Genomic DNA, 15,882 nt, shown 5'->3' with positions numbered 1-15,882 from the left:
ATCCTGGAAAGGGCACCAAACCACTGCCTCTGGGGCCAGTGTGATGCCAGGCTAGCTGTCTCTGACTGCTACCGGTGTTCTTCTGGTCAGCAGTCAGCCTCCAGGTGTCCCTGCTGGCTACCCTGATCCTTGTAGGGCTTCCAGCTTCTTGCCGTTCAGCACCTATTCTGGGTGGGGGTGGGAAGAGATAGTCACAATTAGATAAGTGTGTATACCTAGGACAGTAGGCACCTAAGAGTGCGGGGTTTACCTGTTTGGGGAGCAAGGAAGGGACAACAGGCAAACAGGAAAGGTGTTCCTAGTGGAGCAACGAGCATGTGCAAAGGGATGAAACTGGTATGAAACCTGGTATGGTAAAGAACCTTGTCCGACTGGGTAACAGTGAAGCTGGAGGAGTCTTTAAAGCCTAGGGTTCTCAAACTCCAGGTAAAAGTCTGGCAGTGGGGAGCCACAGAATGTTTTAAAGCTGCAGAGTGACATGGTCATATTGTGGTTACAGAGGTGCCCCTGCTGTCATTAGGATGATCTCTTTGCGTTGGAGAAAGAGGCTGGCACTAGTTCTCTGGAGTAGTGTTCAGAGGGGAGTGAGAGCCCAAAGAGGGCAAAGTGGCTAGCACTCCTTCAAGGTGACAAATGCAAGGGCAGTGGGGTAGGTCCTTAGCTGAACGTGGGCCAGGCCTTGTGAACTCACCTTGAGAAAGTGCTTGTATTCGGCACTGCAAGGCTCCATTAGCTGACTTCCCCCACATGGCTTGCCTGCCCCCCTCCCACAGACCAAGTGGATGAGGAGGAAGGAAGGGGCACTCTGTGGATGCCTGCTGTCAAAGACCAAGGCTACCTCAGAGGAGATGCCAGCCTGGGGGCAGCCAACAACTTGGCCACATGATGGCAGCAGAGAACCAACTGTTGACTGCTGCACATCCACCCCCAAAACAGGTGAACGGGGAGGACCCCTCAGGTTTCCTCCCAACCCCTATAAGTCTCTCCCAATGTCCTGAGGCAGAATAGGGGTCACAAGAACCCATGTCTCAGCGCCGGGCAGGGAATGTTTCATATCAGTTTTGCCCTGCATGACTATCTTTAGACATGTTGACTGTGGAACACAGGAATGGTGCCATAATTTCTGATGTGTGTTTATTCATTTCCGGGCCAATTCTGGTTAGCGAAGGGAGTGCCTTTTATGTTGCCTCAGGCACGGTATCCTCCCAGCACTGGGTGTGGCCGCCCCCCGTGCTGTTTCCACCCTGTCACCAGATGCTCATTAAGCTCCATCCTGGAGGGGTAGGGGAGTCCAGCATTAGGAATGGGGGATGGGGGGAGTCAGGTATCCAGAGTAAACTGTGCTGGGGTAGGTGTAGCACAGGGTCTGTGGGACCCACAAGATGGACTTGTCACCGCTTGGATCAGGTAGGCTTCCCGGAGGAGATGCCACCTAAGTTACAAGAGAAGGAAGGGAAAAGGGTGCTCCTGGAAGGAAGAACAAGGAGTATGGGCTGGATGGTGAGTAGAGGAGATACTTGTAGGGTCAGGCTGAATCCTGTTGGGCTGAGGGCTCCTCTCCCCACCCCCACCCGTTACCCTCCAAAGCTCTGGGACTCACAGTTCACAGGTCCCTCAGACCTCAGCCTTGGGCCACCCTGTGATGCTTTCCCTCCCTCCGGGGTCCAGGCCCACCTGGCTGAAGGGGATGTCAGGCTAAGGATGTGCCCCCGGGCCCCCCTCCAGTGTTGCGGGGAGCCAAGTTACCAAGGAGCAGATGCTGAGAGATGGCAAGAGCAGACCTGAGTTGACTCCCCTATCCCTGCCCCGCATATATCACAGCCTGGAGAGAGAACTCTGGGTTACCACCTAGCGAGAACTACACCCTCATTTCAGAGACTGAGAGGCTGAGGCCCAGCATGGCTTACAGAGCAGGTTAGAGGTGCCCTGAGAGCCAAAGCCCATGTTTCCCTCATATCAGGGAGGCCCTGGAGCAGAGCCAGGAATGAAGGCCAACATTTTGTGTTTTATTGTCCCCATCCTACAGCTTCCACCTACTGAGGCAGCAGTGGACAGACCAGAGCTAGGGTTGGGCCTCCACATAAGTTGCTTCTCCTCTGACTCTAATGTCCAGCCAACAGGGCTGGCCCCATCTTATAAATCCCACCTGCCCTGGGCAGGCGGGATGCAATGCACCATGCTGACACCATCCTGTCGCTGTCAACCCAGGGCAGGCCCACAGAGGGATAGTCTCTGCCCACAGAGGCTAGTGCCACTCCTGAGGTCTCTCCACACCTCCCCTCTGGTTCTCCACACATTCCTGGCCTCTGTTCCCTACACAGTGGGTCCCCCAGGCCCTGCCTGGAACGGGTGTCTGAGGATGTTGCTGTATCCTGGCGCTAAGAGAAGAAATAGGCCAGGTGGTCCTCAAATGCGCTGAGGCAACACGCCCCCTCACTTCGCCCAGTCGGTCGTGGGGGGCGGGACGGGACAGCTCAGATCTACATAACCTCTCTCCAGGCCACTCCACGCACACCCACCCACAGGCCACTGAGAAAAAGGGGACCAAGTGTAAGTGTAGGACCCAGGCTTCCAAGGGCCAGGAAAGTCGAACAGGCAGAAGGGCTGGGCTAGGCCAGGCATAGAGCAGGCCCCGCCCCCAGCCCCGCCCCCACACCCTGGCCCCGTCCGCCCCGCCCCTGGCACTCAGACTTTGCTCCAAGCACCGGCTGGGACCGGCAGCTGGGGCAACAGGTGCGGCGGCCTCTCTGCGTGTGTGTACGCCCGCGCCAGGTGCTCAGACCCGAGGGCAGGAGAAGGCGGCGGGCATCTCAGGAGTCCCGGTGGGGTCGGTGCCCCAGGGCTCCCAGGACCGGCGCTCGACGCTTGTCCAAACCCAGACTTCTCGTTGGCTCCCAGCCGGGCAGGAACCTCCGCGGGCCGCCATCTGGGCCTCGATGGAGCTCCACCCGCCGCCATTGCAGCCCTTCCTGTTACTACTGCTGCTACTGCAGCTGCTGCTTCTGCCGGCGGTGCCCGAGACGGGAGGGTCCTGGCAGTGCCCGCGCATCCCCTATGCTACCTCCTGCGACTTTGACGTGGAGTACTTGGTGCCCAGCTTCTCGGCCGGCCGGCCGGTACAGGCTGTGGCAACCTACGAGGGCGTCAGGGAAGGGAGTGCCGTGTTCGTGGCCACACGCAATCGCCTGCATGTGCTTGGGCCTGATCTGCAGCCAGTTGAGAGCCTGGCCACCGGCCCTGCTGGGGCCCCTGGCTGCCAGACGTGTGCGGCCTGTGGCCCAGGCCCCCACGGCCCACCGGGAGACACAGATGCGCAGGTTCTGGTGCTGGAGCCGGTGCTGCCTGCACTGATCAGTTGTGGCTCCAGCCTTCGGGGACGCTGCTTCCTGCATGAGCTAGAGCCCCGCGGGACAGCCCTGCACCTGGCGCCACCAGTCTGCCTTTTCTCGGCGCACCACAATCATCCGGAGGACTGTCCCGACTGTGTAGCCAGCCCGCTGGGCACCCTCGTGACCGTGGTTGAGCAGGGCCATGCCTCCTACTTCTACGTGGCATCCTCACTGGACTCGGCGGTGGCCGCCAGCTTCAGCCCACGATCCGTGTCCATCCGGCGCCTCAAGGCCGACGCCTCAGGATTTGCACCAGGCTTTGCGGCACTGTCAGTGGTGCCTGAGCACCTGGCTTCCTACCGCATCGAATACGTGTACAGTTTCCGTGCAGGAGCCTTCGTCTATTTCCTGACTGTGCAGCCAGCCAACGTGGTAGATGCTCCTGGCGCCTTACACACGCGCCTGGTACGGCTCAGCGCTGTCGAGACTGACCTGGGCGACTACCGCGAGCTGGTCCTCGACTGCCGTTTTGCACCTAAACGCCGGCGACGTGCGGCCCATGAAGGCGCGCAGCCCTACCCGGTGTTGCAGGCGGCCCACGCTGCTCCAGTGGGCAGGCGACTGGCCACTGAGCTGAGCATCGCTGAGGGCCAGGAAGTGCTATTCGGGGTCTTCTCGGCTAGCAGAGACAGCGGCCCAGGTGTGGATCCCAACTCTGTCGTCTGTGCGTTCCCTGTAGACTTGCTGGACACTCTCATCGAGCAGGGTGTGGAGCGCTGTTGTGAGCCTCCTGTCCACCCTGGCCTCCGGCGAGGCCTCGACTTCTTCCAGTTGCCCAGTTTTTGCCCTGACCCGGTGAGCAGAAAGAAAGGGCCCTCACTTGTGAGCAGTGTGCACATGCTTCTCTTCCAGCACTGAGAGGATCTGGGACGGGGAGGGCAGGCAGGGAGAAGTTTTCTCTTCCACCCAGTTTCTTAGGGGGTGGTGTGAGGGAATCAGCCAAACAAAGACCACACTGGAAGCTCATCTCCCAGCCAGGCTAGACCCTGTTGCTACACCATTTTGCTCTTTCACCCTCTCACTTACCGTGGCCCCTTGCTTTTTTAGGTAATTTCTGTTGTTATGCGAAAATTGGATTACATCATAACTGTCTCTCTACCAGGCACACTTCCAAACTCTGGGTACAATGATGGTTGTCCCTTCCTACCTGCCCACCACATATACCCTTAGGGACACATAAAACAACAGCACCCTCCCCCCCACAGGCAGATACTCACAAATTCACCCAGACTCACATCTACTCACCAACACGTTTTCGCTTTCCCTGCGGGAATACTTGTTTTGCTCTGCTTTCTCAAGAGGGTGGGGCAGGAGTTGTCAGAGAATGCTCCCCTCCACCCCTGTTCCAGAGAGCCTTCCGGGCCTTGGAAGATGGGGGCTTGTCAGGGAGCCTGCATGCCTTGGGCTTTCCGGACCCACTCACCCCTGATTGTTCTCCGTGGGGTGACTGGGGGAGGATTCAGGACATAGTGAGAAGGTGGCTTGGCTCTAGTAAATTCCAGGAGGCTCACCCCGGACTTGTGCAAGCAACTAAACATCTGGGGATGAGTAAAGGCCTAGGAGGGGCTGGTTGGATTTGGTTCACCATGTAGGAGTCCCAGACTTTCACCATAGTTGGGGCCCTTCTCACCCCAGGCAGGAGGTCTCCCAGCCTATGCTGAACTAGGTGCTCCTTCCTGCAGACCCTACCCAGGTTCTCTTCAGCCATGGTGTCAGGGAGCTAGAGCAGAGAGTAAGAGGACATTCCTTAAAATGCTTCCCTGATGACAAACCCAAAACTTATCGCTTGAAGCCATTGAAACAGTCCCACCCTACATTACAAGAGATTAAGCCAAGGAAATGGGGTGAACGAACAAACAAATGGCATTGGACAAGTGGCCTTTCAGGGAGCTAACCCACAGTCACTGCTCTCTGAGTCTTTGGCTGCCCTGGGGCTCTGGCCCTGCTGTGACATTCTTCACTGACTCCTTTCGCTCTGATTGATACCCCAGTGGTGGGAGAGAATTTACACACAATGAGGGGTGGGGGGATCTTCTGCCTCCCTCCTTCAACTGACTCCCTCTGGGTTGAGGAGGCCCTAGGGGTTGAGATCCCTAGTCTGGGTCTGGGCAGCCCTGACTGCCCTCCTCTCCTTCTCTCTGGGGAGTCAGAACCTCTCCCTGACTTGGCTAGTGGTCAGGGGATCAGAAGACACCCAGCACGACTTGGCAGTGCAAGGCTCCAAAAGGACTAATCTCAAGCCCTGGAGCCCAGGGGCAAACAGGCAGCGGTGCAGCTCTGACCAGGGTAGGGCCTCTATTCCACCCCACAGCCCCACCTGTCCCTGAGTCATACTGAAAACACCTGGCTGGCTTCCTGCTAGGGCCAGGACTTTTACTCACCTCCAGTGAGGACAGAGTCCCAGTCCCTACCCACCCACCCTATAGACCCAGTGTGTGGAGTTTCAGAGCCCAGCTCTATGCTGAGGTCTTTTTCCCAAGACTTACAATCAGCACTGAGGTCTCAGGACTGAGTTAAGCATACTTAGTCTGATAGGGGCCTTCCATCAGCCTTGAGGAGTACCCTTAGGGCTGGCAAGGGAGGGTCCCAAGCTACTGGGCTACAGAGCCCTGCCTCCACCTTGCACCCAGCTCCAATACCCTGCATCCATCCCCTCACTGCCTGGTTTCTCAGAAGCTTCCACAGCTCTGCACTGGGGCACTGAGTGTCCCCCAAACACCCACCTGCTAAGAGCAGGGGAGAAATTAGTGTCTTCTCTTACCCGGGCCTTCAGGCCTTGGTTTATCCCTCCTGTACCCTGAAGGAAGTACAGGTAGCAGCTGGAGGTACAGAAAGACCTTTGGCGTCTCAGGGGGAAGGACGACGTCACCAACCCTGTGCTGGCCAGTTAACCTCAGAGTTCAGCCCCTTAAGCAGGTGGAGAGACTGAAGGCTGAAGAGGGGACAGGGTTTGTTGAGGTGCAGGGCAGGACCAGGAGGGGGCAGGAGAGCACTCTGGTCAGGAACTCAGACTTCCGACCTGGTTCGTCTTCTGAGAGGCGATAAGGCCTTTGACATGTGAGCAAACCTCTCTGAGCCAGTTTCCTTATCTATAAAATGGGGGTGATGAGAGAACCCACTCTACAGCGTGGCTGTGAGGACAGAATGGGGTTGGCTCTGTAAAACTCAGTAACTCATTATCAGAATGGCCATGGCAGGGTAGGGCAAGGCGTAGGGGGAGCCAGCATTCCAGCCTTGGCCTTCTTCCCTGGCCTTGCTACATCTGAGAGCCCCATGGAGGCAGTGGGGTAACTGGCAGGACTGGGGCCTTCTCCAGCCAGGCCAGGTGAGGGGTGGGAGTTTAGGCTGCTGTGGTCACTGACAGAAGCCCCAAGGGGTCAGTTCATGGAGATGAGCCCTGACTCCTTCCCTGACCCTCCCCAGCCTGGCCTGGTGGTTCCCAGCCCCAAAACCAGCTGCCGCCACTTCCCTCTGCTGGTCAGCAGCAGCCTCTTACGGGTGGACCTATTCAACGGGCTGTTAGGACCAGCGCAGGTCACTGCATTGCACGTGACACGTCTCGACAATGTCACAGTGGCCCACATGGGCACAGCCGATGGGCGCATCCTGCAGGTAGGTCCCTCATCTCCACGGCCCCTTGTCCCGGGATCCCTGTCCCCATTTTGCTCACAGCCGACCTGTCCCAGGTGGAGCTGGCCAGGTCTCTCAACTACTTGCTGTACGTGTCCAACTTCTCACTGGGCAGCAATGGGCAGCCTGTGCATCGGGATGTCAGTCGCCTTGGGGACCACCTGCTCTTTGCCTCTGGGGACCAGGTAAGGTGGGCAGGGTAGGGCCTGGGGCTGGGCTGTTGGGAGCACAGCTTCTCCATCAGATCCAAGGAGGCATTGACACACAGGTCCCCCCACCCTGATCTACAGTAGGACCAGGGGTTCTAAGGGGCTTAGTCTCCCCCCTTCAGCCACCCCTAAGCCACCTGTTTGTCCAAGGTCTTCCAGGTACCTATCCAGGGCCCTGGCTGCCACCACTTCCTCACCTGTGGGCGTTGCCTGCGGGCACAGCGTTTCATGGGCTGTGGATGGTGTGGGGGCATGTGTGGCCGGCAGAAGGAGTGTCCTGGCTCCTGGCAACAGGACCATTGCCCACCCGAGCTTACTAAGGTATGGCTTGCCTGGCAGGGCACAGGTAAGTGTGGGACAAACCGGGCCTGAGGTGGAGGTCAGCAGGTCTTAACCATGATCTTCCTCAGGCCTGGGATGTCTTCAGTGTTTACAAGGAGAACATTCTTTTTTTTTAATTTTTAATAAATTTATTTATTTATTTATTTTGGCTGCGTTGGCTTGGGTCTTCGTTGCTGCGCATGGGCTTTCTCTAGTTGCGGTGAGCGGGGGCTACTCTTCATTTCGGTGCATGTGCTTCTCATTGCGGTAGTTTCTCTTGTCGCGGAGCATGGGCTCGAGGCGCGCAGGCTTCAGTAGTTGTGGCTCACGGGCTCTAGAGCGCAGGCTCAGGAGTTGTGGCGCACGGGCTTAGTTGCTCCGCGGCGTGTGGGATCTTCCCGGACCAGGGATTGAACCCGTGTCTCCTGAATTGGCAGACGGATTCTTAACCACTGTGCCACCAGGGAAGTCCCAAGGAGGGTATTCTTGGCAGAGGGCATGGCACATGCAAAGACTTAGAGGCAGAAAAGTATTGAGTGAGGACAAGCAAGTGACCTAGAGTGACTGGAGTGTGGGGCAGGCAAGGAGTGTGGCAGAAAACTTAGGGAAAAGCAGACAGGGCTGAGAGTCCAGACCCATAAAGGGACTCAGGCTATCTTCTCCTCCCCTCTCAGTTCAGCCCCCACAGTGGACCCCTAAGGGGCAGCACAAGACTGACCCTGTGTGGCTCCAACTTCTACCTGCATCCTCCTGGTCTGGTGCCTGAGGGCACCCATCAGGTCACTGTGGGTCAAAGTCCCTGCCGACTGCTGCTCAAAGGCAACTCAAACCTCAGGTACGACTTGGTCCCTGCCCTTTCTATCCCTGATGGGGATAACCAAGCAGCCCCTTCCCTGTGAAACCCTGTCCTCTGCTTGTATGGGGCAAGGAGGTATGAGGCAAGCTGTAGTAGCTCTGGTTGCTTTCTGTCTGGGGGGACATCTCTGTCCCTTCTTGAGCCTACATATGCCCTACCTGTCTGTTGAGTCATGGCAAAGCTAGTCCCTTCCCCGTCAGATCCTGCCGACCCTGGATGAAGCCATGGCTAGAGAGATGCTATCTTCAAGCTCAGATGAGACCTGTGATTTGTGGTGGGCATGCAACCAGGCCTGTGTGACCCCTGGCTGACCTTGAGTTCCCCTGATGTCCCAGCCAAGTACCCCGGAAGGACTTTGTAGAGGAGCTTGAGTGTGAACTGGAGCCCTTGGGCACGCAGGAAGCTGGGCCTGCCAACATCAGCCTCACTGTGACCAACATGCCACTGGGCAAGCACTTCCGGGTAGATGGCACCTCCATGCTGCGAGGCTTCTCTTTCATGGTGAGGCCACTTTTCCTTGTTTGTGCCCTTGGCCAACTGGGCAGTTCGGGCAGGGAAGAGTTTAGAGTGGAGTGCCTCCTGCTCCAAGCTAAGCCACCTCCATGCCCTCTTAGGAACCCGTGCTGACAGCAGTACAACCCCTCTTTGGTCCACGGGCAGGGGGTACCTGCCTCACCCTTGAAGGCCAAGGCCTGTCTGTTGGCACCAGCCGGGCTGTGCTGGTCAATGGGACTGAGTGCCTGCTGAAACGGTAAGTGCCAGTGGGAAAGGGGATGGGAGGCCACAGGGTCCCACATAGGGGAGCCCTCACCAGGTGGGGCTTGAATCCCCGACAGGGCAGGGGGAGGAGGGCTCAGTCACTCAGTGTAGGGAACAGGTCCAGGAAGAAGTGTCTTCTGCTCCCTCCAGCCCAGAGGTGGTTTGGGATGGCAAGAGAGCCCATTACAGAGTCCACTGGCTGCAGCCAAGGCTGTGGGGGGAACCTGTTCCCTCCCTGACTTCTTGGAGGCCTTTCTGGGACCACCCTATCTTCAGACAGACCCATGGAGTATGGGCAAGTTAAGGAGATGACCAACAGAGGAATTGGGAGGGGTCAGCAGGCTCCTGGAGGAGTCGGGCCTAGCCATCACATGGAGGGTGCCCCTGAGCCTAATCCCCCTGTTCTGCAGGGTCAGCGAGGGGCAACTTTTATGTACCACACCCCCCGGGGCTGCTACCGCCCGCGTTCCCATTCGCCTGCAGGTGGGGGGCGCCGATGTGCCTGGCTCCTGGAACTTCCACTATCAGGAAGACCCCATCATGCTGGGTATCAGCCCCAACTGTGGCTACACGTAAGTGCCACCTCCTTGCCCACTCTGGCCTCCTAAGAATGAGGGATCCAGCCTCGGAGAGCACCCCAAGTCCACCACCCTGCTCTCCTCCATAGTGGTTCCCACGTCACCATCCATGGCCAGCATCTGACTTCAGTGTGGCACCTCGTGCTGTCATTCCATGATGGGCGCAGGGCAGTGGAGAACAGGGTGAGTGGGCACTGGTAGCTGCCGAGTGGGCACTGGCCAGGAGGGAGGAAGGCCACACCAGTCCCCTGAGTTCCAGCCCCAGCCCATGCTGGGCTGAGGGGTCTGGGGTGGCTGTAGGTGGTGTACCGGGCTAACCACTCTCGCATGGACCCAGCAGTGTGAGGGGCAGCTCCCGGAGCAGCACTGGTGCCGCCTGCCCGAATACGTGGTCCGAGGACCACAGGGGTGGGTGACGGGGAACCTGAGTGCCCAGGGGGATGGAGCTGCTGGCTTCACACTGCCTGGCTTTCGCTTCCTGCCCCCACCCCACCCACCCAGCATGGACCTGGTCGCACTGAAGCCTGAGGAGCATGCCGTTAAGTTTGAGGTAAGTGGGGAGGATAGGGGGTGGAGACAGTGGAGCGTTAAGGCTGCAGCCTGCCCGAAAGAGATGGGGGCAATGGCCAGCCCTCATGACTGTCTCTGCAGTACATTGGGCTGGGCGCTGTGGCTGATTGTGTGGATGTGAACGTGACCGTGGGTGGTGAGAGCTGCCAGCATGAGCTGCGGGGGGATGTGATTGTCTGCCCCCTTCCCCCCTCCCTGCAACTTGGCAAGGACGGTGCTCCACTGCAGGTAGGCAGCTCAGCTGGCCCTCTATGGGAAACATGGGTTGAGGACCTACAGGCTGGGCCTGAGCTGCCACCTGCCTCCAGGTCTGCGTGGATGGTGGGTGTCACATCCTAGGCAAGGTAGTGCGGCCAGGTCTGGAAGGGGTCCCACAGAGCACACTCCTCGGTGTCCTACTGGCCCTGCTCCTGCTTGTGGCTGTACTGGCCACCATACTGGTCTTCAGTTACCACCAGAGAAAACAGCTAGGTGAGCTCTCCACTCCCATCCTGACCCAACCCCACCCCCAAACTCTGACATCTCCAAGTCCCTATATCCTCTCTCTGCCCAGGCCTTAGGGGTCTGCCCACACCTCCTGGGTAGGGGTCAGCCTCTAGGAGCTTGGAGTGGCTGGCTACCAGGAGCCATTTTTCCACAGTCCTTTCTCCGAACCTGGATGACTTGGCATCCCTGGACCGGACCACTGGAGCCATGCCTCTGCCTCTGCTCCGCTCAAGCTCTGACTATAGAAATGGCCTTGGTGAGATGGTGGAGGTGCTAGAAGCTGGGACCATACTCTCTGGTCCACCAGCCCCTCATTCCCTCTCTTCCTCAGCAGCCCCTGCCATTGATGGCCGGGATTCCACCACTCAGGTCCACAGAGCATCCTTCTCAGGCAACGGGGATGGGTCCCATGTCCCACTGCTGCGGAAAGAGTCCATCCAGCTTGGGGACCTGAACTCTTCACTCCTGGCCGAGGTCAAGGATGTACTGATTCCCCACGAGCGGGTAGTCACCCACACTGACCGAGTCATTGGCAAAGGTATGGGGGCCAGGCCAGGTGGGGTTGGGGCTCAAGGGATAGTTGGGCAGGACTCTGAGCCTCCATTTGCTCATCTATGAAATAGGAATTCTGTCTTCCGTGGGTTCTGGTGCAGATTAAGTGGGTGTGGGAGGGCTGCAGGCTCTGCCATCATGAAGCTGCTGCTTGTCTTTAATGTCAGGTTGGCCAGTTGGGGCTCTGAGGTCTGGTTGCCAGTGGGAGGGTGTGGTGTGAGCCCTGGGCACTGGGCCCCCTCTCACTGTCTCTCCCTCATCAGGTCACTTTGGAGTTGTTTACCACGGAGAATACACAGATGAGGCCCAGAATCAAATCCACTGTGCCATCAAGTCGCTGAGTCGTAAGTGGAGCAGAGGCTGGGAGGATACTTGTCCCTGCTGTGCTACCACTGCGCTGAGTGACCTTGAGCAGGAGACCTTTCTTCTCTGTTTCCCCATCTGACCCTTGTAAAGGGCCTCCCTGCCCTGGGCCTGACTCCAGCCTCTCTGCAGGCATCACGGAGGTGCAGGAGGTGGAGGCCTTCCTGCGTGAGGGGCTGCTCATGCGCAGTCTGCACCACCCAAATGTGATGGCTCTTATTGGTATCGTGCTGCCACCTGAAGGGCTGCCCCGCGTGCTGCTGCCCTATATGCACCACGGAGACCTGCTCCAATTCATCCGCTCACCCCAGCGGGTCAGTGCTCAGCTGGCCCTGGACTGGGGGGCTTGGGCAACAGCTGGGGATGGAGCTGCTCCGTCCTCGCCTACTGACCCACCTGTGCCCCCAGAACCCCACAGTGAAGGACCTCATCAGCTTCGGCCTGCAGGTGGCCCGTGGCATGGCGTACCTGGCAGAGCAGAAGTTTGTGCACCGGGACCTGGCTGCTCGGAACTGCATGTGAGCAGCCAGAGTGAGGTTGGGGTGAAGCTAAGGGGCAGAGCACCAGGGCGTGCAGCTAAAGGTGCCTCAGGGAAGGCCCATGCTCCAGTCCTTGCTGTGCAGCCCTGGGCATGTCCTTCCCTCTCTGGGCTTCAGTTTTCCTGTCTGCCCAATGCAGGCTTGAGTCGGACACTGTGGCTCAGAAACCTTGTAAGGGCCTGAAACAGGTGGGTTCAGGGCCTGGTGGGGGCCCGTCCTGAGTGTGATTCTCCCCTCCCAGGCTGGATGAGTCATTCACAGTCAAGGTGGCTGACTTTGGTCTGGCCCGCGATGTCCTGGACAAGGAGTACTACAGTGTCCAGCAGCGCCGCCATGCTCGCCTGCCTGTCAAATGGATGGCGCTAGAGAGCCTGCAGACCTACAGATTCACCACCAGCTCCGACGTGGTTAGGCCCCACCTGCCCCAGAGTCCACACGGCCTCAGAGAACACTTGGCCTTGCCCATTGATCTCCGGATGGTGATGAGCCCGGGGAATCCCCACGCTGGGCAGCCCCACAGCCCATTCGCCCACCTCTGGGCAGGTGTCAGGGCAAGAGGAGGCTGTGAACTCATTGGCTTCTCACAGACAATCCAGGCCCTGCCCAGCCCCAGCTCTGGACGGCTCTGGTGGTGGGCGGGGACAGAGGGAAATGCTTGTGAGGTATTGAGGAATGGGCTCTGACTGGGGGGGTTGAGCCCCTCATTTCCAGCTAGAGGGCTCTGGGAGGTAGAGGACCTGGGGGGGGCCCACCTGTCCCCCCCAGGGCGAGAGCTGAGTCCCTTCACCTGTCCCCTCCCACAGTGGTCGTTTGGTGTCCTCTTATGGGAACTGCTGACACGGGGTGCCCCACCGTACCCCCACATCGACCCTTTTGACCTCATGCACTTCCTGGCCCAGGGTCGGCGCCTGCCCCAGCCTGAGTATTGCCCTGATTCTCTGTGAGTATGTGGAAATGGCGATGGGGAGGGAGCTGGGCCCCAGAGACAAGGAGGGGAGGAGGGGGCCAGAGACAGAGTTATTGCCTGGCTCTCTGACTGATTCTCTGGTTGACCTAGAAAGGGACCCTCTCTGGACCTCAGTTTCCTCATCTGTGGTTCCACCACCGTTCGAGGCTTGGTGCTGGAGGGATATCATGGTTGCCATGGTAACACCATTCCCAACTCAGAGTCTGGGTTGAGGCCAGTGATTTGATTTCCCAGCACTCTTCTCCCCTCACCACGCCAAGAGGGGCTGTTTTCCATTTATTCCACTTACTTAACCTCAAGGAAAGGTTCCATTAGGTCTCACACTAGCCCCCTCCACGTCTCCAGATCAGAATGTTTTCTTCATTGGATATAGTTTCGGATTCCCTGTTCCCAGAGGCATGGCAGCAGCTGTGTTTCATCGGTGCCTGTCGTGTGGTTCAGCTTCATAAGCAGCATGCATGCCTTAGCTGTGCTGAGGTCTTTGCGGTTAGAACAGGAAAAGCCAGGTCATAGGTAAAGGTGGTTGATGATTACTGTCTCACTCAGCTTGTGCTCCAGAAGGGTATGAGTCACCCTTCCTCACAGCCCTGCCTGCCTTGATTTTGCTTTTTATTATTGATTTCACTAATGAACCTGGTTCAAAGTAAGGGAAATTAACTTCACTGCCTATCTGCCTCCAGGTCAGGCTCCCTGAAACAGATTCTGAGATGGAGGTTTACATGCAGGGGGTTTATTGGTAGGTTAGGGGTGAGGGAAGCAGGACTAGGTAGGGGGAGAAGCTGGGCTGTGATGCAGATGCAGCAAAGGCTGCAGCCCATCCCCTGGGGACCTCTGGAATTGGGATGGCCCTTCAGAGTTTTCTGAAATTGAGACCAAGGGGCCCAGGTCTTTGCTCCAGACATCCATTAGTCACTGCTTACAGATGTCCCTGAGGAAGGAGTGTGAGCTTGGAGGAGGCATTTCTTTTCTGCCTAGGCCAGTTCCTAGAGGGGGCCTCAGCCAAGAGCCATCAGAAGTCACAGGGAGAATGAAGGGGGGAAACTGGGTGGCATACCATAGCATCCTCCATACCAGGGGAAGTCCCTTCTCTCTGGGCTTCAGTTTCCTCATCTGCAAAGTTGGAATGATAACAGTACCACCCTCAGAGGTCTGAGAATTATATGAGATTATTGTGTGTAGGTCACTTTTAGTATCATTTAAGGCAGGGATGACATTTCCAAGATAAAGGGTCATGTGTTAGGACCCAACAGACAAACCTAGAGAAACTCTGCTTGGAATCCATGGTGCCATGAGCTGCCCCACACATCTCAGGGCTTTTAATCCCCATTTCACTGGACCTGGGCTTCCTTCCTGGAAGACGTGATGATAACCATGATAGCTTGTGAGCCGGGCCCTAAGCTAAGAACTTCACAGGAATCCTCTCACTTTATGCCCCAATAGCTCTGTGATCAGAGAAGACTCCAGAGGCACACACAGGTTAAGGAACTTGCTCAAGATCACATAACCCAGGTCACAGGACACAGGAGTCCAAACTCTCAGCCCTGAGGCAATTTGACCTCTGCCAGGGTGGGAAGGCAGTCGAGAAGAGCTGCCCCTAATTGGCTGATGCAAGGCACCAGGCCCTGTCACCCGCTCTCCATCCCATGTGGCCTGCCAGGGGGCTAACAGCAGGTGGATAACGCAGAATCTCTGGGTAGGGGTGCATGGTGCCCCTCATGTTTTCCTCTACCCGCTAGGTACGCAGTAATGCAGCACTGCTGGGCTGCAGACCCTGCAGCACGACCCACCTTTGGAGCACTGGCAGGGGACGTGGAACGCTTGGTGGCCGCGTTGCGAGGGGACCACTACGTGCAGCTGCCAGTGGCCTACGTGAACGTGGGCCCTGGTGCCCCGGACAAGGCAGAAATGCCCTCGGAATAGTCACCATCCCCACCAGTGCACAGGAGTATAGGTGGCCCGGCCCCTCTCAGAGCCACCAAAGTCCACGTGACCTCAGCCCCAGGCAGGCATTGGGGGGTTGAACCTGCATAGCGGTGGGAGTTAACCCCAAGCTGCCTCTGGGCTGGCCTCTGCCCTGTCCCTGTCCCTGCCCCTTAACCTTCAGGGGCACAGGAGGGCTACAAGGCACATTGGTCTCTCACTCCCCATTGGGGGCCAGTGACGGGATCCTTGATGCAGTGAGTATTTATGGAGTGTCTGCTGTGTAACTGGCTGCTGGGCACAGGGGACTCAGTGGTGACCACTGGCCCTTAGATCAGTAAATGAACAAATAAATATTTAATTACAAATTGTGGTAAGTGCTATGGAAGAAAAAGACAGGCTGCTTTGAGGGAATGGAGGACAGCCTTAGATAGATGAATAGAGAGGTAAGGGAAACCACCCCAGGAGATGACATTTTTGCTGAGACTTTGTCAGGTGGGAACTGTGCCAGAAGCGGTCGGTGGGGGGGGGGGGGAGAGTTTTTGGCAGAGTGAACAGCACATGCAAATACCCTGAGGCTGGAAAGGGGTTGAGTCAGCAAGAAGGCTCCAGAGAACAGGAAGGGGAGGCCAGGCCCAAATCCAGGTTACAGGGTCCTGGGGGCTTTTGGATGGAACCGAGAGGGGTGGGTTGAATACCCAGATATGCAGCAGCCAGGCTGGCTTCTCCTATTGCCCAGTCTG

At 57.7% G+C, this 15,882-nt stretch overlaps 1 protein-coding gene across 1 annotated transcript; it reads left to right on the top strand.

Annotated features, from left to right (window-relative positions):
• Positions 1–1,254: 1,254 nt before the first annotated feature.
• Positions 1,255–15,480, top strand: MST1R (macrophage stimulating 1 receptor). The gene is made up of 21 exons (XM_029243384.1): positions 1,255–1,500; positions 2,880–4,184; positions 6,813–7,001; positions 7,076–7,204; positions 7,379–7,549; positions 8,224–8,384; positions 8,741–8,906; positions 9,020–9,156; positions 9,575–9,736; positions 9,832–9,925; positions 10,080–10,292; positions 10,394–10,540; positions 10,621–10,783; positions 10,953–11,054; positions 11,130–11,336; positions 11,614–11,694; positions 11,846–12,027; positions 12,122–12,231; positions 12,494–12,731; positions 13,056–13,192; positions 14,956–15,480. The coding sequence occupies exons 1-21, from the start codon at positions 1,255–1,257 to the stop codon at positions 15,137–15,139; spliced, it is 4,524 nt and encodes a 1,507-aa protein (XP_029099217.1). The 3' UTR covers positions 15,140–15,480.
• Positions 15,481–15,882: the final 402 nt, after the last annotated feature.

Source organism: Monodon monoceros, unplaced genomic scaffold (genome assembly GCF_005190385.1).
Source record: "Monodon monoceros isolate NGI ecotype Baffin Bay Population unplaced genomic scaffold, NGI_Narwhal_1 Super_Scaffold_3, whole genome shotgun sequence".
Lineage (NCBI taxonomy): Eukaryota > Metazoa > Chordata > Mammalia > Artiodactyla > Monodontidae > Monodon > Monodon monoceros.
The sequence above is the reverse complement of the archived record's forward strand: the minus strand, read 5'-3'. Positions and strand labels throughout refer to the sequence as shown.